The sequence below is a fragment of the Equus asinus genome, chromosome 28 (assembly GCF_041296235.1).
Source record: "Equus asinus isolate D_3611 breed Donkey chromosome 28, EquAss-T2T_v2, whole genome shotgun sequence".
In the NCBI taxonomy this organism is placed as follows: Eukaryota; Metazoa; Chordata; class Mammalia; order Perissodactyla; family Equidae; genus Equus; species Equus asinus.
The window spans coordinates 39,779,683-39,794,583 of record NC_091817.1 but is presented as its reverse complement, the minus strand read 5'-3'; the positions used below and the strand labels follow the sequence as shown (position 1 = coordinate 39,794,583).

General features: G+C 37.5%; 1 protein-coding gene across 2 annotated transcripts in view; it reads right to left on the bottom strand.

Annotated features, from left to right (window-relative positions):
* The window catches only part of CNTNAP4 (contactin associated protein family member 4), a 243,903-nt gene that overhangs the window by 157,530 nt on the left and 71,472 nt on the right, over window positions 1–14,901 (bottom strand). For both annotated transcript variants that reach the window (XM_014846907.3, XM_070500547.1), the window contains exon 3: window positions 9,492–9,685. In XM_014846907.3, the coding sequence (XP_014702393.3) occupies window positions 9,492–9,685 (194 nt within the window). The remainder of the gene's footprint in view (window positions 1–9,491; window positions 9,686–14,901) is intronic.

The window sequence follows — 14,901 nt, the reverse complement described above, 5'->3', positions numbered from 1 at the left end:
TACTTTCTTTCTGGGTTGACAGGGGAGCGTGCAATTTTACAACTGAAAGGAAAGGAGAGATCACTCAGTAAGTACCTGCACCCTCATTCTGGAAGTGAAGAAAGAGAAGCTCCAAGAGATGAGCTGTGCTTAGTAACATCCCTTCTTAGGTTTCTACTGGTCATTTGTTTGCTTCACTCGGAACCACGTTACCACTGTTTCCCTGCTCTGTTCTGAGACACAGGAGGGTTGAATGATGTAGCCTGAAAATCCTACGCTCCTGTATTAGCAAGCTTCCACCTGACACTAGAGAGAGATTGGTAAGTGAAAGGAAGAGAGGAGCCAGCATATTCCTCCCCACTCTTGCTCTGCCTTAGGTGGCTTCTCAGTAGTGGCTGAGTTTTTTACAGGGCTCCTCCTCCCAATGGACACCGCTTGCTTCCATAATCCTCTATTGAGCAGCTCCCGCCATGATTCTAGCACTAACTGGGCAATGTCAGCCTCTAAGCTCTGGAAATACCACCTTCTCGTTACTCCTCCAGCTGTTAGAATAATAGTATCTTCCAGGTATTGCTAAGCTCTGAGTTGCCTCACCGCCTCACCATTGGCTAATCACCTTTTCCATCACCTGTACCCAATTTCCTAGGATGACTTCGAGGTTTCAGATGCCGGAAATAATTTCTGTTTTTCTAACTGGGCACTGACTCAGAGACCAATTTAGCATCAGAACTAAGGTGTTTTTCTATTCTGTCATAATATGATCAAAGATTTGATGACGTGCTGCCCGTATAAGTGCCACCAACCATTACATAAATGTAAATATATATTTTAAACTACTACTAAAATAAATATTAAAAAATAACATACGATGCTTCATATTGATGGCTCCCATAGGCTTTATACTATCAATAAATGTTACAGTATGTCATATAACAAGTAGGAAATATCCATTATCTATTTTTCTCAAAAATTTGATAATTGGATTATTTCCTATCCGTTCTCCGCTGTTACCCTTTGTTTCTTTCACTTGCAGACTGCTTTATCCCATTTGAAACCTCATATAAATCTATTCTTTACCAGTGCTTTTAATAAATATATATTCTATCCATTGCCCCCATCTCTTCCTCTTCACTCCTTAAGATTCTTTTTTAAGTCTCAAATGACAGCTCACTTCAAAATTGTACATTAGTTTTGGAATTCGCTCCAGAAGTAGCCAGTATATTCTTACATCATCCGTTTTTGGTGGGCATAAATTATTCCATTGTGTGGAGGTACCATAATTTCCTGAAGCAAATGATCTACTGCTGGTGGACTGGATCAATATTATTTTGCTATTATAGACAATGTTGCAATGAATATCCTTGCATATGTTTCTTTTGCACAGTGCAAGCGAATTCACAGGATAAATCTCCCTTCCTTCAATACACTAACAACATTCGTTACCTTCTCAAGAGTTTGTACCTCTTTATTCTCCCAACGGCAGAATTTGAGAGACCCTTTTGCCCCATGCCCCATGGCAATGTTTTCCGTGTCTTGAGTCATTTGAGTTCTCCTTCAAAGTGTTGCTTTCATAACACGTGATATTTGAACATATAGCATAGGGGATACTAAAGCCGGATTCCTGGGGATCAAAACCTTGCCTTGGAAATATGTGGCCTTGGGAAAATAACCTCACCATCCCTCCATGTTCTTAAATACAAACTGAGCATTATCACAGTACGTAACTCACTGGGTTTTGAAGATTAATTGAATAAATACATAAAACACATGGAGAATAGCGCCTGGCGTGTACTAAGTTTTTAATAGGTGTGCATTCTTCTTGTTTTTAAATGCTTTTCTTTAAAATTCATTTTTAGCTTATTCTTATATTAAATAGTAGTATTCATAATACCATGAGTTTGATGTAGCAATTAAAAAAAAATTTTTTAAGTCATTACATTACGTTAAATGTATAACTATTAAAATTAAAGAAGATATTATTTTGTTATACACCACAGTTTAGAAAATAACATCATAGGGGCCGGCCCGGTGGCTGAGTGGTTAAGTTCACATGCTCTGCTTCGGTGGCCCAGGGTTTCGCTGGGTCGGATTCTGGGGGTGGACATGGCACCGCTCGTCAGGCCATGCTGAGGTGGCGTCCCACATAGCACAACTAGAGGCACTCACAACTAGAATATACAACTATGTCCTGGGGGCTTTGGGGAGGAGAAGAAAAACAACAACAACAAAAGATTGGCAACAGATGTTAGTGCAGGTGCCAATCTTAAAAAAAAAAAAAAAAAAAAAAAGAACGTCATAAATAACACTGGCTCCAAGATTCTCATTTGTTTCCATCTTTTAGGAAGTGTTACCTGGTAGCTGTTTTAATTTGCATTTCTTCAACATTGAATGAGGTTGAACACACTTTTACATATTTAGATATTATGTTTTCCTTTCTATGAAACGCGTTTCTATTTTGCCTCCTTTTTAAAAAAAATAAAGCTTTATTTTTTATTCATTTTAAAGAATGTTTGTATCTGTGCTAACAGGATTTTCTGGGATGATGAATATGTTCTATAACTGCACTGATACAGTAACCATTGGCTTAAGACAGCTATTGAGCACTGAAAATGTGGCTATATGACTGAGAAACTTTATTTTTAATTTTATTTCATTTTAATTAATTGAATTTTAAATTGAAACAGCCCTATAGAGCCAGTGGCTGCCATAGTGAACAGCATTGCTTTAAATATTAAGAAAATTGAGTCTTTCTCATTGGAAGGACAGGGTTAACATCTGGTTTACAGCTTTTTTTTACTTAGCCTTGATCTTTAGCCAAATCCTTCTCGCAACATATACTCAAGGAACGTTCAAGAGTATACTGGATCTAGGATGAATCGGCACCCTGCTGAGTATGTTTTGCACTGAACTAAGCATCTGTACTTGGTTGTCAAGTTTGTTTATTGAGTCATCCAACGGTGCCCACACTTTGCAGCAAATTGGTAGTATTTTTCAAAATCACAATACCCTGGTTCCCATCCCCAAATATTATTTAATTGGCATGGATGCTGTCTGGGCATCAGAATTCAAATGTGCAGTAAAATTAGGGAACCACAAACATAACCAGTGATCAGTGGCTAACCTGGGACTGATGAGATGCAGGTACACCTCATCGCCATCACATAGGCTAAGAGCATTTTCTAATTTAGACTGTTTCTTTTAATATTGTTTATGCCATTTTTCATGTAGCTTCCGAATATTACCTAATTTTTCATCTTTTCCCCTATGGCATCTGGGTTTGCTTCTCTTGCTTAAAAGATACGCCCCTTCCAATATTATATGTGTATCTATACATTGTCCTACTTTTTCTTTCAATACTTTCTTTCTGTGTCTGTACTGTTTTTAAATATTCAGTTCATCTGGAATCTATTTTGATAGAAAAATACTATTTATTTTTCTAGAAGGTATAGCTTACCAAGTTCCATATTGACTAATTTACACTTCCTCACATATTTTCAATGCTACAACTACCTTAGGCAAATCCCCAAATGTATTTGGACTTAGTAACGGATGTTCTATTGTGTTCTTCCACTATGTTTTAACATGCCACTATCAATGTGTTTTAATCAACACAGATTTATAAAATATTCCTAATGTAGATTCTCCTTACTACCATTATTTTTGCTAACTAACATCTATTTCTTCATACATACTTTTTATGTACGAAATTCAGAATGATTTCATTTGTATGGGTTATTTTAGGTAGAATAAGTAGCTTTATAATCTTGTTTTCTATTTCAAAATATATATATCAATGCATTTAATCAAGTCTCCTTTTATGTCCTTTAGTAACATTTTAAACATTATTTTCATATATTGTGTACATTTTCTTTTAAGCTTTTTCCTTGATATTTATTGATTTTTGGTTCTATTTTAACTAGCGTATGTATTCCTTTTATATTGTATACCTAGTTATTTATACATAGGAAGATAAATTGCTGATTTTAAAATTAATTTTACTGTTAGGCACCTTACTGAATTATCTTTTTAAAAGACAGTAAGATAATTCTCTTAGATTTTTAAGGGATATATTGTATCAATACCAAATCTTATCTCCACCTTTCTAGCTTTATGTATTTTTCTATCTTCTTCTCTGATTAAAATACGCTTCAGAAGTCTGGAAATTAAAAATGTAAAATTAGGGCAGAGAGCTTAATGCATTTGTTTTCTAGAAGACCAGTTGTCCAGGTCTTAAAGGACAATAGAGAAACATTTCAAAATGACAGAATTTCTTCCAAGAGAGAAGAACTTCATATGTGACCTCCTGGGACTGAGGAGTAAGAAAAGCCAGAAGTAGCCATCTCCGGCATCATGTCACAGCAATGACAAGAGGGAATGGAGAAAAGGGGGTGATGTTGTTGTCACTGAACTGTCACTGGGTAGAATGTGAGATACAAGTTGTAAAGTGTTTTTAAAACACGTTATTCTCTGGTTGATGATTTGAGAATGATCTTGAATGTGAGGGAGCACTCTGAAGAGGGCACCAAATCAAATCTCCTGCTAACTCTAATCACTCTCTTCAAATGATTTTTCTTGTGCTCACTCAGAGACAGATGAATTTGAAGAACATGAAGCAACATTACCATTTATCATCATTTATCTTATATCACTGTATATGTGTGCCTACAGTTCACGGGAGTTCATATATTTTTTGTACATTACATATTGTTATAAGGTTTCAATATGTGTGTCCAAAGAAGGCTATGAGGAAGGACTGACATAACATGCTATAGAATGGGCACAGATGCAACAAGGTACAATAAGCCAAACAACTTGATAGAGAAGGCGCCTAGCAAACTCACATTCTGATTCATGATTGACGCCACATTAAAAACCCAAATGCAGCCACCTTTTCCCATGCGCTATAGGTTACTCACTTTCAAAAGGGTGGAGAACTCACAGTTAAAAAGAAATATAAACAAGAGATACCCTAAGGATACAGACTGCTAATGTAGACTTCCAATAAAAATGTCTTTTTTGGCATTCGAGTAGAGTCAGTGTTGAAGGGCAGAAGCAGCTTAAGGCTTTCTCTAGGCATTTGCCCAAGCACTGAGGCAAGTATTGCAATGTATTAAGCTTGTTGAGTTGACATGTTGACATACACGGCATTAGTGCTGTTGTACTTTATATCACCACAAATGATTTCTGTAGACTCAGGTCACCAGAATAGGGCTCAACATAGGGCTGGGAGAGATGCGCCTCACAAGGCGGGCAGTCCACCAGGGCCACAGTACACCTCCCACTTGTATTTCTGCCTCCTGGGGTTTCAACTCTACTCCCCCAGTCACTTGTTTATTTGACTAAAGGAAAATACATGCTAAAATCTTTGCAGGTAGTGTTTCTGCCCTGTATGGCTTATAGAGCTGACAACTCAATCAGTCACAGTGATAATAATGGCATGAATATTTTGTGACAGGTGATACTTCTATCTAATTGACTATACTATGTCACAGGGGCTCTCTGACCTTCATCAGCCAAACCCAACCACAACATTAGACACTTCTAATTAAAAAACAAAAACAAAGTTATACTAACTTTAGAAATATGCTACAGGTATTTTTTGTTTGAAAAATCAAGTACAATTGAAATCCATAAAATGTCAACAATTCCTGTGCATAACAATCACATTTACTTAAATAATTCGTAAAATTGGCGCCATCTCAATCCCTGCCCTTGTAGTCTGCATTATAAAAGAACCTTGGGCATGTATCAGAGAGAATTTGGATAATTTGACTGTAAAGTTCCTGCACATGTTGAACTACTTAAAATAATTTCTAAGATGTTAGTTTCATGAAGTTTCAGCAATTGTTCTTAAATGAGTGAAAATTATACCTTACATTTACTTTTTCAATCACTTACAATAAACTGGCTGAAAAGTCTTTTAATCACAGATGTTAAGGGATTTTATTTTGTCTTCGATTTGAAGGGAAAATTTTAGTAGCTTGCATTTTCTAGTTTTTTGTAAAATATTTATAGGCCATCTAGTAGAGTACTTTGTATAAATTACATTTATGAGCACTGGACTAAAAATTTGACTCTAAAGAAATGTTTTAATGTGTAATTTTTTTTAATCTCATATACCTGTTAAGTTTACCATTCTATTAAATATGTACATGACCTGTAGAGATCATAATAAAACATTTTGTCTTTCTTTTTTAAAGATTATTTGTAAAAAGGAGGGGGGCATTTTATTAATTTTTTCAGGTATACAGAAGTCATTGTTCTCTCTAGCACTTAAAGTGGGATCAAATGAGGGGAGTATGAGGAATTTTCCTGCAGCATTTCAATTCATGTTGATGGGTTTTATTTTGTTTCTAAACTTATAACAATTGTCTTTTCTTCCTCTTTCCATCACAGACTTACACAATGCCTTAAGCATTTCCTAACTCTCTTTCATAGATTTATTTGTATCACCTGCAGCAGACTGTGAAGCTCTTAAAGAAAATTGGCATGTTTTGTATAATTTGTATACGTCCCATAATATCTAGAAGAACCTGGGCAAAAATTACCTAAAAAAGAAAAAGAAGTTAAGAAATACATATTTGTAAAATGCAGCAAAGAGTTAGATTCCTTACTATGAACATCAGTTAAAAATTGTTCTTTGGCTAAAAAAATCCAAAATGAAGTGATCCGTGTTATTCCAGGTGAAAATGTCAAGATTCAGGGCACAAGTCACCACGTTTCATTCTGCCCGCACTGGCAATTGCAGATTCACAGAGAGGGAGCCTCCCTCAGAGTGGGAGCTGAGGAGCTGTGGGATAGAAGAGAACCTTGCAGCCTGCCTGGGATGAACAGGTAGCATGAGTATATGTGTGTGTATGCATCAATCACCGAGGTTTGAGGATTTGGGGTGTTTTACCCACAGCCTCGCCTTACCTATTTCATGTGTGGTCAAGGTACCTGTTGCACCCAGTCTTAATCTTCATCTTGACATGCAAAGTTATCTACCAACTTTCTTTACCATATCCAAAATTATTATCCAGTCCTTTCCAAACTTGATAGTCCATTCTGACCAGTAATCTCACTGGTTATCACATGGGAAACCATATCTCTGGATAGCTCCAGGGCCCAAGCTTCACACTTCTCCAGCTTCATAGAGTCACTTCCTTAGTCATTCCCTAGTCTAAGTTATAACGCTTTTTTCAAGAGCCATGTAAGCCCCGCTTTTCGACAAATTTAGTCTACAGTGATCTCCCTTTTCCAACAATTCCCAAACTTTAGGAGTCTGTATCTAACATCTGTGTGCTCCTCTGAATCATTCTTCGGTTTGTTCTGATGCGCTTGATTTTTCAATGGCATTAACATGAGCTCTTTTAACGCCTCCCAGGATTTTATAGGAAGTTAGGCACAGATTAGGAGATCAATATATTCAGATCTATTCATTCACAGATTGATTTTTTTCACTAATTCACTCAACAAATGTCAGGTGCCACACTTGATGCTGAATGCCAGAAATGCAAAGATGAGAAAGAGAAACCCTCTTCCATAAAAAAGTTCAAAATTTATAAGGGAGAGAGAAATGCACCATCCTAACTCTATATTAAACTGGTACAAAATAAATACGTTAAAAGGAAAAACTCGTGGAGGAGCAGGGAGTCACTTTTAGTTATTGTGGTCATAAAATTATCCTACAAGAAAGTGCATTTCTTTTATTCATTCATTCTCTCATTCATTCACTCAAGAAACATTTAGTATTTCCCACAGCATACCAAGTACTGTTACGATTTTGGAATGCTAAGACAAAAGGTTGGAAGATATAGTCTCTGTCTTCAGGGTGCTCACACTCAAGAGGGGAAGACAGTGACTAAACCAACAAATTATAGCATAGCCTAAAAAATAATATTACCTTGACAAATAATTGTGCTAGGTGCCATTTGCCTTTACATCAAATGGCTTGGCTTAAAGGCGTCATCCACGCCACTGTTTCACCCTGAGCACTTCACCTTTAACAGGAGTAAGCAAAAAAGCCAAATGGCACTGTCCAGATTTGGCTTTCCCCAAGCTTGATTAATGGAAAAACAACTAATTTTCGTGGTTGATCTATCGTTTTAAAAAATGTCAAAAGCATACATTTTACTTAACACTGCTAAATATTAGCATGAATTAGCCCCTACTTATCCAGTTTAAAATCCAATGCTTATTTAGAAAAAGAATAAAGGAAAATCCAAACACTCTGTTAAAATAAACACCTCGTTAAGCTTTCATTGTTATTGGTTCATAATTACTGCTTATTTTATCTCCAGTTTGAATGGTTTTCATGGAGTTAATTCAACCGTAATATCTAGTTTTTCTTGCTCTTAGACACAGCTTCAACTTGCTTTGGATTTTAAGGCAACTTTTCTTAGAAAATGCTTATAGGCAACTTCTTCCAGCCCAAATGTCATTCTCACTAGAGGAAAAAGCAGGGCCACTTCTTCTCAATTCAATTTACCTCCATAAACACGCACCGAACGGCCCCGAAGTGCTTTAGAGATACAAAGGTGAGGCCATCACAGCCCATTTCTTCAATGAGTCTATCATGTACAACAGGGTTCCAGGAAGTTTCAGAAGACAGACAATTGACCGATCAAAGAAAATTATCATTATGTGCCCAAAGAGGCTTCCAAATGATTTACGTGCTAAGAATGATGCTTCATTGAGTTACTCATTTTCGCCAGTTCCAGCAGCTCAGCCAAAGGAAAATTAAAAAAAAAAAAAAAATAGTTCTTTGATTGCAGCATCTTGTCCCTGGCCCACATAAGATCCTAACCAATACTTCCTTACATTAACAAAGAAGTGATTTTTTCACCACCAAGCCAACTTCCTTTAGCTTCCTTCAGCTTCCTTCTCCCATCAGGCGTTTATACACAGTCAGTTAACTACAAACACCAGCCACTTTACACAGCCTGCCTCCTTGTCAGTCTCTCTCTTTAGGGGCTGTACCCCTGTGCACAACACACAGCATTTTACATAATTACAGATTTTTAAAAGACTAGAGAGTAGTTTATATACAAATCACATACATGTATGTATGTGTGTACACACATCATATACATAAATGCTCCAAATACTATACACAAAAACCTCCATACACTAGAGAAGGAGGGAGATCTTCAGAAATCTCGGAGTCATCAGAGGAAATACGAGAAATAAATTCTTTTGACTGATCTTAAATAAAGACCATGCAGAATTACTATGTTATTGAACAAAACAAAATTTTTTATACAGGTTTTGTTTATTTCTTAGACTTCCACACTACTTAGTGAACGAATAAGATTTTTTTTTTCAGTTTCTGAGGACTCCGTGAAATAAATTTACCTTTAGGATTTTCATGTGTACCATGAAATGTATTCAAAACTGCACATTAATGTATCTTCTCTTGAAAATTCTGAAGATTCTATTTCTCAACTTAGTTTAAGAGAGTCATTAACAACACGCAGACATGATTATATTTCTTTCCCAGAGAGACTACGTATTCTGTAAAAGAAACATACCCAGATGCTGTCCTCTTGTCGATATTGTTTCCAGTTCCTGCCACTGTCACTGAACATCAGGAGGTAGCTGGTCACCCAGTTGGAGCTCCCATATCCCCCTTGGGTGGCCACCGCGGTGATCTCCATTCTCTCTCCAAGGTCAATCTGCAACCACTGGTATTTGTTTGAGACAAGCGGAGACCAGCCACCAGCTCCTTTCGTGAAAACAGAAAAGGAGAAAATTGGCAAAGAATTAGTTAAAAATCTGTTAGTGGATTACAAATGCCAGTAAGATTGTATTCCTCCTCTATGGAACTTTAGCAAGTCAAATTTCCAGAATATGAAACTACCACCTTGTAGAAAAATCAAGAATTTAGTGTAAATGGATTGAGCCTATGTTAATTATGTTCATTTCTAGGTGTTATAACCTGTGACACTGAGGAGAACCAGGGTCTCGTTGAATGTTGAAAGAGCTCAATTCGACAGGGGGACACTCATGTCAACACTTGGAAATAGCATGTTTCCTGCCCCCATGCATGACTGGGTAATGATCAGCCTTCAATCATTGTTCACACTACGCTGGAACTAGAAAACTCCCTCTGATGCCTAATCATGTAGACTCCCCAGAGAAAGAAGAACAGCCTTGAGCCTGAGAAGACGAAAACAGTCAAGGAATAGTCCCTACCCTCTCTGTTATTACAGCCTTGTAGGAGGAACAGACATGGAAAAGCAAGTTTGAAACACAACATGAAAAACTTCAACGGTGAGGCACATGCAGGGAACAATAACACAATAAATGATGGAGAGTTCTATCCAGAGGGAGCTTGGAGCTCACTTGCAACAATGTGTGAGAGAGCTTAAATTTTCAGGAATTTTGCAAGCTGATTGTTAAACATAGCCATCTTTGCAAGTGGCCATCATGGGAGTATTTAAACCACAGAGATTGGCAATCTCTACAAGTCAACACCCGCCCCCGCCCCAGCCAGTTTACCAACACACCACCGGTGCTATCCTATCTGGGGAAGGAAAGGATGGTGGTGGGTGAGAGGATGGGGGAGGGGAAAATCACACAGAAGATCAGAGAGTAAGTCATGCTTGAGCACTCAGAAGTGACAAACAGAAGCTTGTTCTATATTCAAGGAAGTATGGGTGGCGCAGAATTTACCCTGTTTGTCTTGTTTAACACACACCAGAAAATTACAAATGTGACTACTGTGTGTCTTGTTAAGATGTTTCATTCTTCCAGTTTAATATAATACTACTTTATTTGGGGAATTTATTTACTTTAAGTAATGCTGACATTGCTGACTGTGTAAGTAAAATACAACTACTGTAAACATCATGAAATAGGGTTTGACACATTCTTGAAGCCATAATCATCTAATATTCAATACTATTAAAATGCAACATCTATTACATAACACCCCAAATAAGAATATTCATACATGTTTTCTTTCTCCTATTCTTTTGCCATCCGCCTTGAGGCCCTGATAAGGTCTGACTTTAGATAGAAATTACCATTCATTTACACACCATTTTTCTTCAAGCATTATTCTTAACATCTGTGCCCTGCTTCATAAAACCCCAAGTACAGGCTCTAGTGCAAAGAGATGCTCAATAAATGTTTGCTAATATGGTGAGGCACATGCCACTGTGAAACCTACAAGGACACATCTGTGTTAACAACTGTTTTACAAGATTTAGAAATTCTTTTTGACAGCAGACACAACACAATGACACTCTGATAAATGAAAGGCAGAGCCTTTTGTTACTTACAGTTCCAAAAAAGAGAAGGCTGCCAGGCAGAGCCATCCAGGGAGATGCACCCGTGGGAAAGGTGACAAGGTGAAGTTACAGGGGCAGCTTATGTACTGTAAGTGGGGTGGGGTTAGCGAGGTTTTGTGGGCTCCGGGTGGATTGGCTAGTTTGAAGGGCCTCCAGGGCATAGGGGCTGTCCCTAGTTGTCTGGTACCTGACTCCAGGCAGTTTAGGGTTGATGGGTGCATGATAGGAGTGGTGAGTGGGTAAATATTTCCTTCCACTGTTCTATATAATCTTACTATTCTGCCTCAGGGTCTATCAAAAGTTTGGAAGTTGAGAGACTTCTGGGGCCTGATCCTAACCAAGCACCCTTGATCCTCTTAGGGCTGCAACTGCTTATCTCTCTGTATTTTTATAACTTTTTTTACATAGAAAAGTTGGAAAAGAGTGAATGAAGTGCCCCAGCAGGCCATCATCTTGACCTGACATTTCCACGTTTGAAATTTTATCTATATCAGCTTATACCTCCGAGAAAATGCTGGTTATTTTGCTTCTTGCTCTTTCTAGTTAATTTTAACGGTCTAAAGTAGGTAATGAGGATATATTTAATATGGAATTTCATAATATTTCTCTGGCATTTTGACACTCCTTCATAGACCAGTATTTAAGAAGTGAACACATGAGAGAAGCCCAGTGAGGAAAAAAGAATCAGCGTGATTCTAGCAAGTTAAAATTGGATCATCAATTCTCATCAGGAGAAAGAGGAACCTCTCCCTGACCGCTCCCCCTAGCCAGCATCACTCACCGTTACAGCTGCACCAACCAACTTGAAACATTCGCAGTTAATTGACCTTGAACGTTTCAATTTCTCACCTGTGGTGAAAAGGTACTACTGATATGCAAATTAAGCTATATCATTAACGGGTACACCAATAAAGTAATGGAAATTCAGATGCTCCTAGGCTTTACCAAGTAAATTCAGCAGGATAAGTCGGCCACAGGGAATCCAGAGATGCCTACAGGGTTTTAAGCTGTGCAGCTCTGCATACGCACGTGGTCTAAGTGTGTGATGGAGCATTACGCTTGCTCTAATTTTAAAAGGAATGTTGAATAGTGATGCAGAAAACGCAAATATATAGATATAGACACAGAGAGGTATACAGAATTAACACACTTAGGGAGTGCCGGCTTATGATGACAGGTAGGGACAATAGTGACATGAAATGAAAATGCAACTGAGGCTGAGGTTAGACCACACCAACCCTATGGCCACCACCAAACCACCTAGCCTTCTGGAGACATACTATTGTCATATTTACTTTTTTAATGGAGAAAATGATGGCTAACTCCAGCAAATTGTAAACTCTGAACCACTATGAAATAAAATATAATGAATTTTTTATTTTACTTATTAACTAGAACTTTCAGCTGCTGATCAAGTATTATTCATCCAAAATGATGCTTTCAATATGCTGCTCTATTCAGCATCACAGTAGACCAATACCTACAGACCAAAGACCATCTTTTTATAACCCCATCTCTTCCATGGTTACAGACACTTACCCCACGAGACAGAAACAAGAGTCTTGTCCCCCCATTCACTTTCTTCCCCATACCCAGTCTGCCTTTCCCAGTCGACCTTCCTTTTTCTCCTACCTTGGCCTCGTTACTGAGACTTGACATAATAATGTGTCATAAATCTTTTTAAACAGAAACGTTTCTTGAATCTTCATATCATCATCTGAAAACTCACATTTAAAAACAAAACTCCTCCCCATTGATGAGACTTTTAAGTTAAATGTTGTCATACTGCTATAAGCATTAAATTTAAAAAGCATATTGATTGCCTACTTATTTCTCTCACACACAGCAAGCATGTGACTATGTGGTAATTGTTACTGTTTAAATTATAAAACAACTATTATTGCTACTGACTCCAAACCAGGAGTTACAGTCAGTAAAGCTGAGCCGTGAGAAAGTTTAGTTACTGAGTGACCACAAAACATAGTATCTCTTATATCTGTTGCCTATCACATTTAAACATGAGATTCCTGAGAAACTTACTTCTATAATACATATTGCTGTGAATCATCAAAAAAGAAAAGCAAACCAAAAATTATCCAGTGGGGGGGGTCCTTCCTGGTGGCGTAGTGGTTAAGTTCACACGCTCCACTTCGGTGGCCCCGGGTTCACAGTTTCCGATTTCGGGTGTGGACCTACACATGGCTCATCCAGCCATGCTGTGGTGGCATCCCACATACAAAATAGAGGAAGACTGGCACAGATGTTAGCTCAGGGCCAATCTTCCTCAAGCAAAAAGAGGAAGATTGGACACAGAGGTTAGCTCACTACAAATCTTCCTCATCAAGAAAAAAAATTATCCAGCGCCTATTGTATGCTAAGTACTCTATTAGAAATTTTCTGTACCATATCAACCTTAATTATTTAAATTATCTAATGAGATGAAATACGCTTTAACATCTCTTCCTTTCAAATAAAACTTTTAAAAAAAGATTTACAGAAGCTAAGCAAATGTTCCCAATATTGTAAAAACTAAATTTTCCTAAGATTATTCAAATTATTTTAATGTAGCTGAGAAATTACTTACTTTTAAAATAATTTTAATCCGTGTGAGGATCTCATTTTAAAAATCATCTTCTTTTCAATTCTTTACCCCCAAAATAATTTTACAACTATCAATGCCCTGTAGTGGTATATCTTATCTCAAGAAAATATCCAAATAATTTATTCGGCATTATTTAAATAAAAATAACTGGCTCGCTGAATTATGTTTAAGAGCTACGTCTCCTGCTTGCTAGATATCACCAACATTTAGTTCTAGTCATGGAGGCACATCTTAAAATTTCAGGGAAGTGAAAAGAAAAATTGAAGAAAAATACTCTTGACTGAAGCCTTAAAATATAGAAAAGAATCACTTCTATCTCCAACTAATATTAAAAATGGCATGATTGCCATTCCCGGTGGTCATCAGTGAAGGTGATGAGTTATAGAGTTTGTCGACTTTATAAAGATTGGAACTACACAGAAAGGAGGAGTCATATTTCTTTCTCAAGATTTAAAGCGTAGAAGGACACAGATGTTCAAGGACACAAGACACAAGTGAGCATAGTTGAGCGACAGTCTCACCCACCATTAGGGCATCTACACTTCTAGAAAATAATTGGCTTAATTAAAATTGTCATAGAAAAGTTTCTCTCTAAGATAATTACCTTTTTTCACATGTGATTTCATCTAGATTTCCCCAAGAGTCTCAGTTTGCCTGGATCATTTTGATCTTGACATTAAATTACATCAACGTAAGGAAACGAAAAGAACACAGCACCGATATTTGTTTGGCTCCCTTAAATGGTCTGCAGTGTTCCAGGGCCACGATTTGGAATCTTTAAAGCTTTGTATTTTTACCAGTGTAGGTCTTTTCGCCAGAAGAAAACATGACTATTGACGCAGTGTGCGTTGCTGGTCTTTTCTCACGTACACTCTTGAATCTTGGCTTTGCCTCCCCTGGTCACAGTGATTGTTACACGAATGGACAGGTCACCTGAGCCAAGCTGGTGGGGCAATATCAAGACTTTGTTGGGACTATTGGAGAAAAGACTCTTTTCTGCTGTGGATGCTGAAAAGAGGGGTTTCAGGCATCAAGCTGTGGGAG